At 45.4% G+C, this 19,412-nt stretch overlaps 1 protein-coding gene across 1 annotated transcript in view; it reads right to left on the bottom strand.

The window, feature by feature from the left end:
* Positions 1-19,412, bottom strand: part of GCN1 (GCN1 activator of EIF2AK4) — a 72,613-nt gene that overhangs the window by 40,357 nt on the left and 12,844 nt on the right. Inside the window, exons 13-25 of the mRNA XM_063315961.1 lie at positions 18,973-19,071; positions 16,481-16,654; positions 15,608-15,760; positions 13,565-13,657; positions 12,877-12,952; positions 12,312-12,471; positions 10,449-10,638; positions 10,234-10,358; positions 9,652-9,830; positions 8,648-8,741; positions 4,640-4,753; positions 3,055-3,253; positions 1,120-1,275 (exon numbers count right to left, since the gene is read on the bottom strand). Coding sequence (XP_063172031.1) covers positions 1,120-1,275; positions 3,055-3,253; positions 4,640-4,753; positions 8,648-8,741; positions 9,652-9,830; positions 10,234-10,358; positions 10,449-10,638; positions 12,312-12,471; positions 12,877-12,952; positions 13,565-13,657; positions 15,608-15,760; positions 16,481-16,654; positions 18,973-19,071 — 1,812 coding nt within the window. The remainder of the gene's footprint in view (positions 1-1,119; positions 1,276-3,054; positions 3,254-4,639; positions 4,754-8,647; positions 8,742-9,651; positions 9,831-10,233; positions 10,359-10,448; positions 10,639-12,311; positions 12,472-12,876; positions 12,953-13,564; positions 13,658-15,607; positions 15,761-16,480; positions 16,655-18,972; positions 19,072-19,412) is intronic.

Here is a 19,412-nt window from a genome sequence, read left to right as displayed (position 1 = left end):
CCAGCTGCACACTGATGGCTCTTCTTCTTGCCCCCTCCATTTTGTTTGATGAACTGAGAATCATGATGCCTTAAACGAACCCAGATAACTTCCCATTTCCCTGAGCATCATCTCTCCAGCCAGCAATCCCTTCCCTCCACACAGAATTAAATCTTTCTCTCTTCTCTTGCCCCTTTCCTACTCAGTTCAAGCATGCCACTCTCAGCCCATTTTCAAATCGCCTTCTTCTTACTACTCCCCTATCATCTGTTGACCCTCCACTTTTCAATGCCTGGAGCACCATACATGCTGCAGGGAGAAGACACCAAGTACTCAGAAGCACTTCCCTTGGGGCTCCTAGGCTTCCTGCCCCACCTGTTTTAAAAATTCTTTTAAATAAGCAATCTATTCATTTATTCATTTAATTGATTTCTACAGCTGCCCGTCTCAACAAGTGACTCTGGGTGGCAAACAATATTAAATAAAAATAAAAACAAGGACCATCGTAAATACATAAAATATGAACCCCAAGCTCCCCAGTGTTGTCCTTATACAGACCTCTTCAACATCATCAGGAACTGTGGAGGACCACCATGTAAGACAGATATCAGTGACATGATGCCGCTGAACACCAGGGCAGAGGTGACGGTCCCAATATTTTTTTCAAAAAACCTTTTTTTAATTAAAAGGCTGAAATCTCACAAAAATGCTAAATTACAGAAGATTGTGAGGTTCTTATCTGAAATCTTGTATGATTGTGTGGGAACGACTCTAAGATTTTGGGTGAGACTTGACAAGCTTGCCAACAGCTAGCCATAGTAAATTTTGCCACCCATTCCAGGAAGTGCCAGGGTACTGTTGTGGCTGGCTACTGGGAAACCCTTAATACCAACCATGTAGGAAATGACACAATCCGTTCTATGAACCTTGAGATTCTCCTGCCTATTTTCTCAGCCTTGCTAACCAGGTCTAAGTTACTTAGGTAATCACTTGGGAGAAGCCAGATTCTAAGGACCTTCCAGAGGAAATTTGGAAGTTGCTGTTGCTCTGTGTCAGATCAAAAGACTCACGAAGACAAAAAGCAGAAAAATGAGAACAAGAATTGTTATGTTGAATATCTGAATGTAAGCAAAGCCTCACCCTCCTCTCCCTTGGTTATCCGGGCAGGCACGGTGTGCGTGTGTAGCAAACTAATAACTCTGTTCACAGCTGTGGGCAAGTCCTCCTGGCACCAGGATTCATCCAACTCACATTCAGGTCTCATCATCCGCAAAGCCACATGACTCGCTACAGTCCCTGAAAGACAAAAGAAAGGGAAAGGAAGGACGCGTTGAAACAGGGGTGGGATCTCACCAAACAATGCCAACTCACTGGAGAGAGCCCAAAGAATTGTTTTATTATTAACGGGGATCACTGAACTTCGCTGCAAGAGTGAAGTCCCAAAGATTTGGAATTCTTTTAGAGCAAATGCATTTTTGGTACAACAGACATGTGCAGGGAAAAAAACAACTGGCAAATAACTGGTCTCAGTTGCTTCCTAGGCAGGCAGAGTATTCTGTTTTTCTGGAACAGGTAGTCCTTGTTTAGCGACCACAATTGGGACTGGCAACCTGGTTGTTAAGCGAAGCACTCGCTAAGTGAAACCATGACTGTGCTTCTGATCTTACTTCAGCTTTCCTTTGTTTTACAGACCTGTGAAGGTTGTAAGTGCAAGGATTGGTTGTAAAGTTAATTCTTCATCACCGGCATAACTGTGAAAGGTCGCTAAACAAGGCAGTTGCTAAACGAGGACTACCTGTATGGCTAGATAACTGCTCTATCAATCAGGTTAAGGCCATAAAATGATGCTAACTGGCTGTCACTTTAAAATCATTGCTAAGAACTAATTTTACCACTGAGGAAGAAATATGGAAAATTCACTGCACGACAATGAGCATCCAGGGAAGCAAACCATGAAATGAGCACTGCGGCAATATCTTTGTGACAAAATCATCAGATGCTGCAGCTGCTCCTAACGGAGACAAAACTAGTTGGCAAAACTAACACCCCAATTTACATTGCTGTTGCTGCTGTTGTTGTTGTTAGTTGCTGTTGAGTCATTTACGACTCATGGCGACCCTATGTATGGCATATAAACCCTCCAGCCTATGAAAAGGCCCCAGGGCCATAGACAGAAAAGAAAAAAGAATCAAAACGTTAAAATACAAATCATTCACATATCAAACAAAAACCAGCATGGCTGCCCCCTCCCACACACACACAAATCAGCTTCCTAGTTTTAATATGTAGAGGTATAGCATTAGATTACAGAATCTATCAGTGCCCCCATGAGAGAATGTTAACATATACCTATTTATCTAGTAACCAGTTTAATAGTGGTGTTCGTGTTTGTGTTTCTGCCTGTTATGATGCTGTTCTTACTGTACCCGTGGAAGCCACCCAGAACTGTGAAAGGAGTGGGTGACACATTTTCTAAATGAACAAACGAGTGAACTATTTTTACCAGCACTCTCATTATGCTATTTAGCATCCAACCCTCACAGTCTTTAAGGCAGGGCAAAAGGGATATTTAAGTCATTGCCATATAACCAAATGGGAGTGCAGAACATTCTGCCTTCTCCTTTCTAAATCCAAATTCACAAACTTTACCCACATAGTTTGCGCAGTCCAACAGCCACCCCTCTGATGTGAATTACAGCTAAGGTTTAAAAAAATAACACAGCAGTATAGGTGTACAAGACCTTTAAAACAAACACGTTTACGCTGCTTTACATTTTGGGGACTGCAATCGACTTCAGCAAAAGCAGATGGGCCAAGGGCCACAAATCTCCAAAAGGGAATGACAGCTCAGGGATCTGCACGCCCATGGCTGCAACGCTGCATTTAAGCAAACGCCCAGAAGCCATAAAAACCCAGAGCTGCTTGTAGGAGAAGAGTCCGGCGGAAGAGAAATGGGGACATCCCATCCTTTCCTCCACACCCTTCTAGGCTTCGGAGGAAGCAGATCATAAGCTCCCCAAACACCATACGTCTCGTTCTGTTTTTCTCTAATACAGTTTGAAGAACACCACCAACCAAAGGTCCTCAAGCGATCCGGCATCACGCACAACGCCAAAGAAAGGAACGGGGCCTTAATCCTCGGAGCAGCCAGGGGGGATCTGAGCAGAGGGAGGAAGGAGCTGACGAGGGCAGGGATGTACTGGGAGAGGCCAGGAGGGTTCTTCTTCAGAACGGCGTCGAAAAGGCCCAGCGTGGATTCCAACTCACTGTCCAGCTGCAAGAGAACAGCACAGAGTTGACCGTCCAGATCACAGAGCGAGAAGAAGCAAGGTGGTGGCTTTGGGTCTGCTCGGTGTGGTGTGTAAACCCAACCACTCTGGTTTGTCCACCTGGCTTCAGGGCTTAATGGGTGAACCAGACCATTATGGCTGGTTCAGTGATCCACAGCTTAGAACTCTGGGTTAATTCAGCCACTGAGGACAAAGTATATCGTCGTCAGGTAGCACTTAGTTGACCGAAGCCAATACTTCCAATAAAGGCTCTTGATGAGAATCCACCTTATCTCCGAAGCAGGAAAAAAAATGTGTGTGTACGTTTTTATTTCAGCTTCATGGAGCCCTCAGTGCTCTCTGAGCCGGGTGGTTGGCTTGCAGACGTTTCATAACCTGACTAGGTAACGTGATCAGTGATGCACTGATGAAGTCACCTAGCTGGGTCATGAAACATCTGCAAGCCAACAACCTGGCTCAGAGAGCACCAAGAGCTCCACAATTAGGGATTTCTTTTGTGGAAGAGAAGAGACACAACAGAATGATTACACTGAATGGAAAAGAACTTTCCAGCCCACAACCAGATGTGGTCTACAAGGGTTCTCCGTCCAGCCTGTCACAAGGGCAGGTGGAACGTCCCTGATGATGTTACCTAGCCGGGTAATGAAATGTCTGCAAGCCAACCACCAAGCTCAGAGAGCACCAAGGACTCCACAGTTCAACGCTGAGCTACAGATATTCTCTTCTATTGGTATTTCAGCTTTCCCCAATCTGGCTATCCTTCAGATGTGTGAATTTCAACTCTTAGAATTCTCACCTAGCTGAGGATTCTGGGAATTGAAGTCCACCTACCTGGAAGGCAACAAGATACTTTCTCTCCCATCTTCTATTCTGGGCTTTCACTGAGAGGCAGCAGAACCAAGCTCCATTTGCAAATAACAGACAGCAGGCTGCTGGCTGAAGTTTGGAGTGAGGCAAGTAAAAGCAGCAGCATGGAAGAATAATGAAGAATTGATTCCTTCATCAATAAGCAATTGTTTAGCAATCTTTGAAGATACTTGACAAGTTCTTCGCTGCACTCCGGTGAGGCTAAGAAATGAACCCAAGAGTTGGCTGGCATCATTCTCAAGAAGTTCTCATTCCCACCAACAGGGTTCCTCGACTGCAGAGCTTTAGGGCAAGTGTTGGTGGGAGATACTCTTTGGAAACCAAATGTATCCATCCCAGGGGAACACAACGAGACTGCCACCTCTCCTCACACACACACACCGAGCATTTCCTCCAGGACTCCTTGTATCCTTCATTCCCCATTCCACTCATTCCAACAGCCAGATCTTGTTAGTGTTCCATTAAAAGAAAAGGGTTCAAGACTCAGCCCAACTCTGAATTACCTCTAACAGCTGTTTTCTCATCTGAGATTCCTTCTCCAGCTGGGCAGTCAACATCTCCTTCTGTTTACTAGTGAGTTGAATCTCTTCCTTGATTCCTTTCTTCTTCTTAATCTCCTGCAATGGACAGTCATTTATTTCAACAACGGAGAGGCAAGATCTTATTGAAAAGGAATGTCAGAGCTTACTAATAAAAATATCGAGTAAATTGGAACGTAGCGGCAAACATAATGATGGTAACAGCAGCAACACCCTTGGCTTTATGAAACTTTTCTCTCCTTTGCTGGGAAATATGGATGGCTGCCATGTTCTTGATAGCTCTGGTCAGCTTCCATACATGCTATAAAAACAATCTACTATAATTATAAAAGCACTGTCAGAATAAGAGAATGTGAAACACTAAAAATTAGAACTGGAAACAGTGAAATATTAGACTGTTAAAAGGCATGGAAAATGCAAACTTGGACATCTCCAGCAGAACCTTACCAGAACCAGTTGTGCTCAACAAGAAGAAATACAGAAAGCAAGATTATGGAAAAGCAAATGCTAAAGTGTGCAAATCAGCCAAGATCCAATTTGAATTTGCAGCTCAGTTTCACTGCAAGAGCTGAGCCAATTCCATTTGTACTTTCAAGGCTGGATCAAATCGACCGACAGATTTGAGAGAAGTGGAGGTGTACGTACACCAAAATCTACCAAATCATTGCTCTGAAGGCATCCAGTCTGAAGTGTTGAAACAATTCCACAATTCAGTTCAAAGACTCTGTTCCAAGGGTCAGGGGGATTGGATCGCCTGCAGTTCCACTGTGAATCAGGAAGGGCTTCTAACCTACTCAGGCTGGAGGGTACTTTTTCTCATTGGCTTGATGCTTGGGAGAACCCAGCATCCTATTGTTCTCCAAGCCCTGACATGCAAATTGTTCCTTGTCTTGGGAAAAAGGGAAATGGACCAAGACTCAGAAAGAGAGCATATGTTTTGCTTTGGTTGTAAATGGTCCTGTGTGTGCACCACTGAACCTAAGGCATCTCCAGAGAAACGGGTGCTAGCATGCCAGTCACTCCCACACACTGAGTACCGGACAGGACAGAGACTGAGTGACTGTAAAGCAACTTCCTAGAATTCAACTAATTATCCTATTAAAGCTAACTGGAATTCTCTGGTTTCTGTTTTGTTGCATGTACAGGTAGTCCTCCAACAACCTAAGAGACGGCTTTATACGTGGACTTCACCAGATGGACAACACCAAAATCAGAATGACTACATCCTTTGCAGCCAAAGGTGGCGGACATCTATACAGTCGGTAAAAACAAGACCTGGAGCTGACTGTAGTTCAGATCACTAACTTCTTCTTGCACAATTTAGGATCAGACTAAAGAGATTAGGGAAGACCCACAGATCAGCTAGATATGAGCTCACTAATATTCCTAAGGAATATGCAGTGGAGGTGAAGAATCGATTTAAGGGACTGGACTTAGTAGATAGGGTCCCGGAAGAACTCTGGACAGAAGTTGGCAGCATTGTTCAGGAGGCGGCAACAAAATACATCCCAAAGAAAGAGAAAACCAAGAAGGCAAAATGGCTGTCTGCTGAGACACTAGAAGTAGCCCAAGAAAGAAGGAAAGCAAAAGGCAACAGTGATAGGGGGAGATATGCCCAATTAAATGCAAAATTCCAGAGGTTAGCCAGAAGAGATAAGGAATTATTTTTAAACAAGCAATGCACGGAAGTGGAAGAAGACAATAGAATAGGAAGGACAAGAGACCTCTTCCAGAAAATTAGAAACATCGGAGGTAAATTCCAGGCAAAAATGGGCATGATCAAAAACAAAGATGGCAAGGACCTAACAGAAGAAGAGATCAAGAAAAGGTGGCAAGAATATACAGAAGACTTGTATAGGAAGGATAACAATATCGGGGGTAGCTTTGACGGTGTGGTCAGTGATCTAGAGCCAGACATCCTGAAGAGTGAGGTTGAGTGGGCCTTAAGAAGCATTGCTAATAACAAGGCAGCAGGAGACAACGGCATCCCAGCTGAACTGTTCAAAATCTTGCAAGATGATGCTGTCAAGGTAATGCATGCTATATGCCAGCAAATTTGGAAAACACAAGAATGGCCATCAGACTAGAAAAAATCAATTTATATCCCCATACCAAAAAAGGGGAACACTAAAGAATGGTCAAACTATCGAACAGTGGCACTCATTTCACATGCCAGTAAGGTAATGCTCAAGATCCTGCAAGGTAGACTTCAGCAATTCATGGAGCGAGAATTGCCAGATGTACAAGCTGGGTTTAGAAAAGGCAGAGGAACTAGGGACCCAATTGCCAATATCCGCTGGATAATGGAAAAAGCCAAGGAGTTTCAGAAAAACACCTATTTCTGTTTTATTGACTATTCTAAAGCCTTTGACTGTGTGGACCATAACAAATTGTGGCAAGTTCTTAGTGGTATGGGGATACCAAGTCATCTTGTCTGCCTCCTGAAGAATCTGTATAACGACCAAGTAGCAACAGTAAGAACAGACCACGGAACAACGGACTGGTTTAAGGTTGGGAAAGGAGTACTGCAGGGCTGTGTACCTATTCACCCTACCTATTCAACTTGTACGCAGAACACATCATGCAACATGCTGGGCTTGTGGAATCCAAGGGTGGAGTTAAAATCTCTGGAAGAAACATTAACAATCTCAGATATGCAGATGATACCACTTTGATGGCTGAAAGCGAAGAGGAACTGAGGAGCCTTATGATGAAGGTGAAAGAAGAAAGTGCAAAAGCTGGCTTGCAGCTAAACCTCAAAGAAACCAAGATTATGGCAACCAGCTTGATTGATAACTGGCAAATAGAGGGAGAAAATGTAGAAGCAGTGAAAGACTTTGTATTTCTAGGTGCAAAGATTACTGCAGATGCTGACTGCAGTCAGGAAATCAGAAGACGCTTAATCCTTGGGAGAAGAGCAATGACAAATCTCGATCAAATAATTAAGAGCAGAGACATCACGCTGACAACAAAGGTCCGCATAGTTAAAGCAATGGTGTTCCCCGTAGTAACATATGGCTGCAAGAGCTGGACCATAAGGAAGGCTGAGCGAAGGAAAATTGATGCTTTTGAACTGTGGTGTTGGAGGAAAATGCTGAGAGTGCCTTGGACTGCAAGAAGATCAAACCAGTCCATCCTCCAGGAAATAAAGCCAGACTGCTCACTTGAGGGAATGATATTAAAGGCAAAACTGAAATACTTTGGCCACATAATGAGAAGACAGGACACCCTGGAGAAGATGATGCTGATGCTGGGGAGAGTGGAGGGCAAAAGAAAGAGGGGCCGACCAAGGGCAAGGTGGATGGATGATATTCTAGAGGTGACGGACTCGTCCCTGGGGGAGCTGGGGGTGTTGACGACCGACAGGAAGCTCTGGCGTGGGCTGGTCCATGAAGTCACGAAGAGTCGGAAGCGACTGAACGAATAAACAACAAACAGGTATTCCTTGTTTAGCAACCACAACTGGGACCAGTAACTTGGCCATTAAGCAAAGTGGTCGCTAAGTGAAACCACAACTGTGCTTATGATCTGACTTCATCTTTCCTTTGCTTTACAGACCTGTGAAGGTTGTAAATGCAAGGACTGGTCACAAAGTTACTTTTTCATCCCCGTCGTAACTGCAAACAGTCACTGAACGAGTTCTACTTGTAAAACGTTAGATACATATATTTCACACACACACATACACATTTGGCTCTTACAGCCTAGCCTTTCCTTGACCTGGAAAAAGGGGTGCATCCCTGCTTAAGAAAAGGAGAAGGAGATCAAGCTCCAACCAGGATCTGCTAACTGGGTTATTTATTCTTGTATTCTCACCTTCCACACCCTCCAGAAACATGCCATCTTCCCATCTTATCTCATGAGACGCAGCTAGGCTACCCAGTGAGCCATCCAGATCAGTCCTAGACAAGCTTCACATGGCTTATCTCAGGGGCTCCCACCATAACAGCCAGTAGGCTGACCAGACCGTACCTCCTTCAGCTCCAGCTCGATGATCTGCTCCTTGAAAGAATACGCCTTGTTCTCCCTCTTCATGTTGGCCTTTTTCAGGCTATCCTGCTGGGCACTAAAAAGAAAGAAGGCATTGCCTTTTTTAATACATGGATCAACAACCTACCCAAGGGTAGGAGAGTGTCCTTCATTCCACTCCACCACAGAGAGGGTAAATGAAAATTATTATGGCTTTCTTAAATAGTCAGAACCTCACCAGCTCCAGATTTTGCTTGAGATCTCATGCATGATGCTACCACTGTCCTACAAGATCTGTTGGCTGCCCTAAATATTGTTCTGCAGGTAAAAAACCCAAAGGTTGGAGGGCCACCAGATCCTCCAGCAACGATGGTTGTTTCCACCACCCTTCCCTTTCTCTTCTACTATACTAAGTTTGCACTCAGCTATCATTCCAAATATGTTTCCATAAGTACCAGAACTGAGGAGCCTTATGATGAAGGTGAAAGAAGAAAGTGCAAAAGCTGGCTTGCAGCTAAACTTCAAAAAAACCAAGATTATGGCAACCAGCTTGATTGATAACTGGCAAACAGAGGGAGAAAACGTAGTGGCGGACCCATCCCTGTGGGAGCTGGGCATGGCGACGACCAACAGGAAGCTCTGCCGTGGGCTGGTCCATGAAGTCACGAAGAGCCAGAAGCGACTGAACGAATAAACAAGTACCAGAAATCCCCCTTTCTCTTTCTGTGCACTCACTTTGGTTCCTAAGTAAAAAAAACACTCCACATTTGCCTCTCCAATTTGGCAATTTCACTTGGGACCAGGGAAAATGGGAAGCCAGCCCTGCCCCTCAAAGCATCTACATCACTATATATTGTATCACTCCAGGTAACACTCTAAATTGCACCTCTCCCAAACAATTAAGGCTCAAAATGCAACAGCAGTCAGCAGACCCCTCTAATGCTAAAGAGGGCATCAATTGTGGCGGCTTCTTCTGCCACCTAAACGCGCCAAGGACTCCCGCTGACCTGTGCAAGATGGATTTGTCGTACAGTTCCCCTTCCGGCATCTTCATGATTGCAAATTCTTCCTGGGTCACGAGGCGCAGGGCTGGCTTTTCCAGGGAGCCAGAGATGGTGCTGATCAGCTGAGGGAGGACTTTATCCGGCAAGAGGACAGAGAGCAAGCCGACTGCATTCAGGGACGACTGCAAGAGGAGGAAGGGAGAAGAAAATTGGTCTCGGGATCTCCTCTCACTGTGAATTTAATTCACCGTCTCCAAGGTCGTTACTCCGCAACATTTGTTCTGTATTTATTTATTTATTAAATCTATATTACCACCCATCTCCCCCAATGGGGGACTCTGGGCGGTTTACAATAAAAGCCATAATAAAAACATCTAAACCTCGATCACGGTCTAAAAACATAAATAAGATAATAAACATAAAGTCCAAGAGGAGATGGAATAGCAATTGAGAGGGGGTGCTATGGCGCTAGCCACATTTACTTATTACAGGAGAGGCCACAATTGTGATCACACCAAGTCTAGGGTTCCAGACACAGAAGTGTAATTGTTGTTGCAAGCCATTCCCCAGGGCAAATTAAGTCACCTGATTCATTGGCCTCTGGGCAACGATGAGGTCAAAGATTTTTCCCAGATGCTTGGTAATGAAGTCAACAGGGTCCAGCTTCATCTTAATCAGGAGGGCAGGCCAAAGACCAGGCTGTTCTGCAACTAAGAGAGAAACCGATGCCAGGAGCTTCCCAAAAGCCCAACCAATGCCTTTCTTCCACACACCCAGGTACAACCTCCCCCTCTGCTCACCCAAAGAAGGATGACTGCTCACGAGCAGCATTTCCAAGACTAGCTTTTCTTTCTCTTCAGGTTCGCCTTCCATCTCTGGCCCACACGAGATCACACACAAGGCTTCCTGGAGGATACGTGGAGGGATGTATGTTCTGCCCTGTTCCGACAGCTCTCCAGACTCGGTTACCAGGACCTCAGGGGGAAGCACCTAACAAACGTTGCAAATAAAGTAAAGAAGCACCTGATTGTAATGTCTACTCCAAACATTTTGGAGGATGTTTTACGCAGCAGAATGGCTGTGTAAAAAGCCATTTACTGGGTCACAAGTTAAAAAGGAAGATGAGCTCACATCCATACCGTTTTCTTGGCTACCGCGCAAAGCGGTGCGCCATCCCTAGCCAAGGGGACACTGTGGAGTTCTTGGTATTCTCTGAGCTTGTTGGTTACCCAGATAGGTAACTTCATCAGTGTGAACCCCACACTCACCAGCACTGATGATGTCACCTAGTTGGGTCATGAAACATCTGCAAGCAAGCAACCAAGCTCAGGGAGCACTGTGAGACTAGGCTGAAGCTGCCATAACCTAGAGATGAAGCAGGCACGTAAGCAGAGAAGACAAAAAAAAAAAAAGCCAGGAATCTTGTCTAAAAGATCTCTTCAGGGAGGTCGATAAGAAGGAAGCAAGTCCTTAAGGAAAGAAAGGAAAAATGACACCTGAACCAGGCAAAGGAAGTTGGGCCTGAGCACATGGAAACCCCAATCCCATCAACAGCTACCAGACTTGCAAATTAACAAGGCGAGAGTAGCTGCCAGTCTTGTGAATCAACAAAGCAAGGACTTTTGGGGATAAAAGGGGCCCCAAAGCCCACCCACTCCTGGAGTGTCTTTGGATCCAGACTTGGTGGCTTCTGTCCCTCTGGCTAGTACCTGGCAGCCTGGTCGAGAAGGACGTAAGTGAGGATGAGTGTGTGTGTGTGAGAGAGAGAAAAAGCAAATGTACCTCGCGCCCAGTAAAGTTTGCTGTTACTTCAAATTCACTGGGTCCCCGTGTGTTCCAAAGAACCTGTTGCGCCCCAACATTCGGCTGGAAGCGATTTGTGTGTGTCCCTAATTATTTCCCGGCTGTTGACCAGGGCTGTGTGCCTTGTCTGCTCAAGCCGCACTGCTCTGGAAAACCCAGGTAGAAAGCCGGGGGGCTGACAAAATCCACGTGCCTCAACAGGCTGTGAGTGTGTGAGCAAAGGACCGTTAGCCGAATCTGGGAGCATGTGTGTAACAGCACCAAGAACTCCATAATTCAACCCTGAGGTACAAATATTCTCTTCTGTTGAGTGGATGCTTTTAAATCTTGTATTTACATTTATATTTGATGTATTATTTATGGTTTTATTGTATTTTAAATCTTTTACCTTTATTGTAAACCGCCCAGAGTCCCTCCTCTGGGGGGTGATGGGCAGTGGCAAAACTTGATGAATAAAATTAAATAAGTAAATATTTACCCTCTTACATTACCCTTTTCCCCACCACTTTGTGGATTCATGGTATCGCCCCAACCAAGTAGTCGTTTGCTGTTCACTCACTCAATTAAAATTCTAACTTTCAAAATGGTGACCAGACACTTCATTTGTATTGATTCTTACTTCAGGTTTTTCCCCTGACAGGCAGCTACTGATCTAATTAAATGCTCCAGATCTTGTTCAGATATGTTGGGACTGAAACGCCCAGAATTCCTAGGCAGTCCAACACATCTGGAAGTAACCAAGCTGGGGAAAAATATGCTGTTCCTCCAAAGCTGTTTTCAGTGATCTGGCTTGCTCATGCCCCTGACCTCAGACTGTTTCAAGCAGCTCTGAAGTTAGATAAAAAGTCAGGGATTTTTACCTTATGTAAAGCGAGAACTGCTTTTAGCTCTTCTAAGAGCCCATAAGCTAACTTGAATCCTCTTGGCAAAGATAAGAGCTTTCTCACAGTCTGCTGGGCGAGCCTCCGGACGCTCCAGGACCGGCTGAGGAGGACAGCAGTCAAGGCCTTGTAATACTGCCTGGAAATGAGAAGGTAGGAGGATAAAGTTGGGAAGAGACAAACAGGAAGTGGATGATAATTGATGCAAAGTTTCAGGAACACTTTTCAAGGGGAGCTTGTGAAGAGTAAACAGGCAGCTGACAAACAGGCAGCCCTACAACACCCAAGCATAGTTGGTGGTGGGAAAACAGAAAGGAAAGGAAGTCTCAAAATGCAGAACAAGAGACACAAGGATGAACATAGTGATTATACGTACAAAATTAACAGTAAGTGCCATGCATTTCAATCCAGAAGCTAGGATTCATCAAGGCAAACAGTGGAAACTCCCTGCGATACTTGATCCATGACCACAGAATAAAGATGCATCCAAAATGTGTTCCCTGTGCGAGGTGTAAGCAACAGAAGCACACCAAGCTACACTTACTGGATTTTAGCTCCAGGTAGCCGACATTCGTGGTCTAAGAGAAGGCGCTCGGTCAGCTGCAGAACTGTACACTTCACTGCAGGGGGGGAAAAACAGATCTATATGGAGATCAGTTGCATTTTGCTCATCACAAGCTGCATTTTGGGAGCCAGCTGCAAATTCATGGGGTTGCTGAGCATCAGACTTCCTTCAAACAGCTTGCCAGCCCTTATGGTTACAAAGACATGCTTAAAAAGATGTGCAAATATCCAAAGAAAAGTGCTGGGGAGATTAAAGAAACCTCTCAGTCCAAACACAAAGCAGCTGAAAGAGATACTAAGAGGTAAATGACTAGGTGCCTTCCACGTGTTTTGGGATACAGCCACCCATAAGCTCCACGCAGCGTAGCTGCATGGCCAGAATTTACAAGAATCACGGTCCAAAATTTCTGGCGGACTGAAAAGCATCCTACCTCTGTTCTACAGACTAATTTGGCCCAGTTGGGATCTAGTGGTAGATCTCCAAGTTCTTTTCAAGCATTCCAGTTCTCCAGTTGTTTAATAATGAAACGGACTAGCAAAGGAAGAGCAACGCATCTGGCCTGCCAGGTCCATAACGCGCCAGTTGCGTTAATAACACCATTTTGCAGAATTCCAGAGTTAGTTAAGGCAGAGTTTATGAGAGGCGACGAACGGGTTTTTCTTCTCACCCTCCTCTGAAGCGGACTGAAGGAACTTCTCAGAAGTGAAGGTCTGCTTTTTCTCGTCCAAAATGAGCTGCCAGAAGCTGTTCAATTTGTTTTCTGAGAGGCGTGGAATAAAAAAAAAAGGAAATTACAAATTCACTCCAAGCGGAGAGCTCACACGGTACTTAACTGCTGCCGTGCCTTCTACTATAAGGCGACCTATGCAAATCGGAATATTTCACGTAGACAGATTTAATCTCAAGGCAGTGGCTACTTTTTTCTTCCCGACATTCCGTATCGTAACTACCTTGAAATCCGATTTCTAAGCATGTAGAAAGAACCAGGTTGGGTCTACAACTACAAAGGCTAACTAGAAAACCTTTAAGCAGGATACAAGGACCGTATCGCTTCCTGCTTGGGCTCTTCAGCAGCCGATATCACAAGGCCAGCATGGATTCTGGTCGGGGGGCAGGTCCAGCTAAGCCTCCCCTTGAGTACAGATCAATTACTACCACTTCTTGTGCCTTTTCCAACAAATGCCAATTAGGGCTCCTTTCTAAATTCAACAGATACCAGATCCTCCAGGAAAGATGAATCTGGTTAGCGTTCGCTGCCGCTAGCCGCCAGAAACACGTTTTCATAATTGGTTAATGTTATTGGGAGAGATAAAATGTAAAAGATGAGGAATTATGTATCAAACTTTTGCATCAGGGTGGGGGCCAGGATGTTAGGTGAGCTCATTGGGGGGGGTCAAGTATGCATGATTATGCCCCCCCATTGTGTGATCTGTTCTCTCATTATTGGGGTCTTTGTTACTGCTGGGACAACTGTGATTTGTTCTTTGGCTGCCCGCAGCTGGTGTTGCATTTTTATGAACTGGGCAGCCTTACAGAGGGTCCTTGATTAACCACAATTGGGACTGGAATCTTAGTCGTTGAGCGAATTGGTCATTAAGCAAGATGCCCATGTGACTGCTTCACTCAACAACCACAATCCCAGCACTTCCAGCTGCAGCTGTTAAGCGGACGGAGCAAAAGAGCTGCCTGCCGAAGATTTTCCCCTACCCTCCGTGCACAGAGGGGAAATCCTTTGTGGGGCTGCTGGAACAAAGCAGAAATCTTCCAGATCTCAGCTCTGCTCCTTCAGCCTGCCGAAGATCTTCCCCTACCCTCCGTGCACAGAGGGGAAATCCTTTGTGGGGCTGCTGGAACAAAGCAGAAATCTTCCAGATCTCAGCTCTGCTCCTTCAGCCTGCCGAAGATCTTCCCCTACCCTCCGCGCACAGAGGGGAAATCCTTTGTGGGGCTGCTGGAACAAAGCAGAAATCTTCCAGATCTCAGCTCTGCTCCTTCAGCCTGCCGAAGATCTTCCCCTACCCTCCGTGCACAGAGGGGAAATCCTTTGTGGGGCTGCTGGAACAAAGCAGAAATCTTCCAGATCTCAGCTCTGCTCCTTCAGCCTGCCGAAGGGTTTCCCCTACCCTCCGTGCACAGAGGGGAAATCCTTTGTGGGGCTGCTGGAACAAAGCAGAAATCTTCCAGATCTCAGCTCTGCTCCTTCAGCCTGCCGAAGGGTTTCCCCTACCCTCCACCCCATCTGCTTGCAACCTTCCCTGCCAGCTTCCCTACTGACTTTCTGGGGAAGCCAGCAGAGGAGACTGCAAATGGCGATCTCATGATCATGGGGCACTTGGCAACCGGTCGTAACATGAGCCAGTTGCCAAGAGCCTGAAATGCAGTCACGTGACCGCACGGGGGCGTGGCATGATGTTTCAGGATGGCCAGAAGTGCTTTACGGGCCGTAAAGCACACTTTTCAAGGCTGTCGTAACTTTGAATGGCCATTAAGCGAGGACTACCTGTATAATTCTTTCAATAAAAAATACCCAAAGATCACAGGATGTGGCACAAAAGTGGAGAGAGAGCGGTGCCGATTATGCCCTTCTGCCAATCCAACAGCAATTAAGCCATTCCGGTCACGCCTAACCATTCATTTCCAGCCTAAAGAAAATGGAACTCGGCCGAAAACAGCCAACAGCAGAACCGGTTTCACTGTCTTGGGGTCTTACCTATTAGCGCGTCGGCTACCGAAAGTCTACAGATTAGCAAAGCTGCGGCGACACCTTCAGTTACCAGGGGGATCTGGGTGCTTTGAGCTCCTGCTTTCTCCACTGTCTGGACCAGTAGTGGCAGCATCTCTGCCCCCTGCAAGAGGACATTGCCTGCAGAAGCAGAAAGAAAAACTTCTGGTTGGTGAGTTTTCCCCTGTCCAGAAAAGGGAACTGATCCGATACAGATATAAGGCAGAAGCAGAAAGGCCCATCTTTCTAACCGTGGGGGAACTGCCAGGTGATGTAAGGGAAAGGTTTTCAAAACGAGCCCCCAGGAACCTGGGAGTTTAGGCAAAGCGCATTAAGAAAGACTCAGGGACGGTGACCAAGAAACAGGGCAGAAGATGACCAGGAGGCTGAGATTAAGTCTTAGGAGGAGAGATTGATGAACTGGGAATGTTTGGCAGACAAAAAGTGTTGTCAAGTGCTTGAAAGGAAGTTCTGTATCATTACAGGGGGCAAGATGAGAACGGCGTTCTTACATTACAGAAAGGAGGATTCCAACTGAACAAAAAGGGAAAGTTCCCGACAGCAAGCACAATTTAGCAGTGGAACCAAAGATCCAGAGAAGATGAGCTCCCATTCACTAGATGTGTGGAAGCAGAGGTGGGACAACTTCTGGCAGGGACGCCTGGATTTGGATTCAGCCCTGAGCAAAGGATCAGACTCAGTAGTCCCAACAGTCCCTTCCAACTTCAGAATTCCATGAAGATGACCTTCCTGATGCCAACCCATGGTCCACTTAGACCAGCAGCCTACTTTCCACTGCAGCCAAGAAGATGCCTCCAGAAGCGCCTGGCTGCCAAAAGATGGTCCACCCCGGTCTCTCACCTTTGAAGGATGCCAGCATACACTGGAGATATGCATGCCGGACAGCAGAAGTGCAGGCTTTAAGGCTGAATGCTTTCTTGAACCATTCAATCAGCCTTTTGGGGACTTCAGTGACGAACCGACTGCACCAGAGAGCAAGGATGGAAATGGCGTGCACCAGAGTGCCTTCGTGGACTGCAGAAAGAGGAAGAATCACAGAACTATGGCGTGGGAAGGAGCCACGAATAAGGTATAGTCCAACCCACTGCAATGTACAGGAAAACCAAATCGCCCATCCCTGAGAGGTGGCAGTCCAGCCTCTTCTTGAAAACCTTCACAGACAGGGACAACCTCCATACGTGGACTGTTTTTGCATCGTCCAGACCTATAAAAAAGTTTTCTGCTGAAAGCCACATTCTCTAAGGGCTAACCTGGGACATAATGGGGATACGGTTAATAAAAAAGATTTTTTTTGTTTTGTTTATTCGTTTAGTCGCTTCCGACTCTTCGTGACTTCATGGACCAGCCCACGCCAGAGCTTCCTGTCGGTCGTCAACACCCCCAGCTCCCCCAGGGACGAGTCTGTCACCTCTAGAATATCATCCATCCACCTTGCCCTTGGTCGGCCCCTCTTCCTTTTGCCTTCCACTCTCCCTAGCATCAGCATCTTCTCCAGGGTGTCCTGTCTTCTCATTATGTGGCCAAAGTATTTCAGTTTTGCCTTTAATATCCAGGGAAGCTGAAGCTAGAAGAAGCTGCTTCTCCGTAACAGCGCTGATGCCCTGAGATCGAACTGTCTCCTCCCCCAATGGTTCTTAGGAAACAATTAAAAAGGGAGCATTTCAAATATTTTTTCAGCAACACCACATGAGCGCTTGTTGTTCTCACTATTTTTCCCCTCCTATTTTGGCTTTGTTTTTGTGATTTGGATGGTATGCAGTTGTTTTCACCATGACATTGTGTCCTGTCAAGAGTCATGAGACAGGATGAGGAAGGAAGGAAGGAAGGAAGGAAGGAAGGAAGGAAGGAAGGAAGGAAGGAAGGAAGGAAGGAAGGAAGGAAGGTCGGTCAACAACAGGAAGTACAGCAGCCCAGATTCATCTTAAAGGCTGAGTTAACAACTGTAGAGAGTAAGGAAGATTCCTTAACAGAGGCAAAAGGGGCTAAAGCATTTTTTAAGCCCGAAACAGCCGGATAACATTTGGAAGCAGCTCAGACAGCGGCTCCCCTAATTCACTGGACTATGAGGAGGAGGAGGAGGTCCAGCACCATCAGAGCTACAAGATTCTGCTATTATTCCCAATCTCAATAAAGGCAGTTTTAGCCTTCCCGTGGAGTTGATTTCCTGGTCCGGTCTACCTCGTGGGGCTGACCACAAGAGAATCTTAGCTGATGCTTAAAGCTTCCAAGGTTTGATTCCAGGACAAGCTAAGCATGCTAGAAATTCCATGGGTTCAATGCTCTCCTGGGTTTTAGGAAGAATTGCCAGAATTTATCTGGATTGCTTTTAGGGTTTGGCTGATTTCACTTATCTTTAATGATTTGGATTAAGATTATTAAGGTTTAAAAAACATTTATCTATTGCTTGGTTTGGGGTTTAACATGATTATTAAAATTGTTGTATAATCAAGTATAATGGTAGACAATTTATATGTTTTTTAGTTTGACCTTTATTATAGCAGACAGGAGTGTATAGAACAGGAGCAGGAAAGGAATAATGAAATAAATGTTACCTTTGAGGGGGAAGTTGATTAGGAGGCGTGTATATATATATATATATATATACACACACACACACACACACACATATATACATACATATATACATACATACATGTATACACACACACACACATAGATATACAGATATATCTTTTAATATAAGGGGAGGGAACAACTGTATTTAGTGATTTTTATAATGTGCCAATGGAATGATTTAAAGAAATAATGTGATTTTGGTTTAATACAGAGTAAGGGACTGATTATGGAAGATTGTTGTATATCCTTGCTGAGCCTCGTGTGGTGCAGAGTGGTAGGTAGCAGCATTGCAACCGAAACTCTCCCCGTGACCGGAGTGTGATCCCAGCGGAAGCTGGATTCTGTCTCAGGTAGCCGGCTCAGGTCGACTCAGCCTTCCATCCTTCCGAAGTCGGTAAAACGAGCACCCAGCTTACTGGGGAAGGTGACGACTGGGGAGGGCAGTGGCAAACCACCCTGCTATAGTCTGCCAAGAAAACACTGCGAAAGCGGCGTCCCCCCCCAGAGGGTCAGACATGACTCGGTGCTTGCACAGGGGACCTTTCACAAGGGATTGATATGGAAGATTGTTGTATATTCTTGCTGTTAAAAGTCGGAAGTCACCTCTTTTTGTAATTTAAAAAAAAACTCTCCTGTGTTTCTACGCTAGTTTTTTTCTTTTTCTTTGTAGTTTTTTGTTTTTCTGCAGCCTTTATCTTTGTCTGAAACTTAATTCTTATAAAAAAAAATAGCAAGAATTGCCGAAACAAACTTACCTTCCTGCTGAAGGAAAGGGATGAAAAGTTCAACCATGGTTCCACTGAGAACTTGATTGGATGCCCCTGAAACCGCATGATGGCTGCAACTGCCAATCCCTAGAAGGAGCAAGAGGTCACGACTCAGAATTCATTTCCCTTCTTGTTAAAAACAAGGGCAATAGCAAGAACTCTGCAGCCGCCGAATGAAAAATGCTCAGTTTTAAAACTGATCCTGAGCAAATTTCCTAGTTTTGCATCAGAAAAATATTAGATCAGGTCCCACTCCAGAAAAGAATCCCTTTGACTGTATATATCAGGAAGAGGGCCCTTTCTCACATGTAAAAGGGAAGAGATGCCTCCCGCCCAGAATGGATACGTTAAAACAGAGGGGAAAAGAACTGCTGTAGAATTAATCAGGCACAAATTGAGTAGGGAAAGTTTTATTTAATCGAAGTTGA

The sequence above is a fragment of the Candoia aspera genome, chromosome 15, assembly GCF_035149785.1.
Source record: "Candoia aspera isolate rCanAsp1 chromosome 15, rCanAsp1.hap2, whole genome shotgun sequence".
In the NCBI taxonomy this organism is placed as follows: Eukaryota; Metazoa; Chordata; class Lepidosauria; order Squamata; family Boidae; genus Candoia; species Candoia aspera.
The sequence above is the reverse complement of the archived record's forward strand: the minus strand, read 5'-3'. Positions and strand labels throughout refer to the sequence as shown.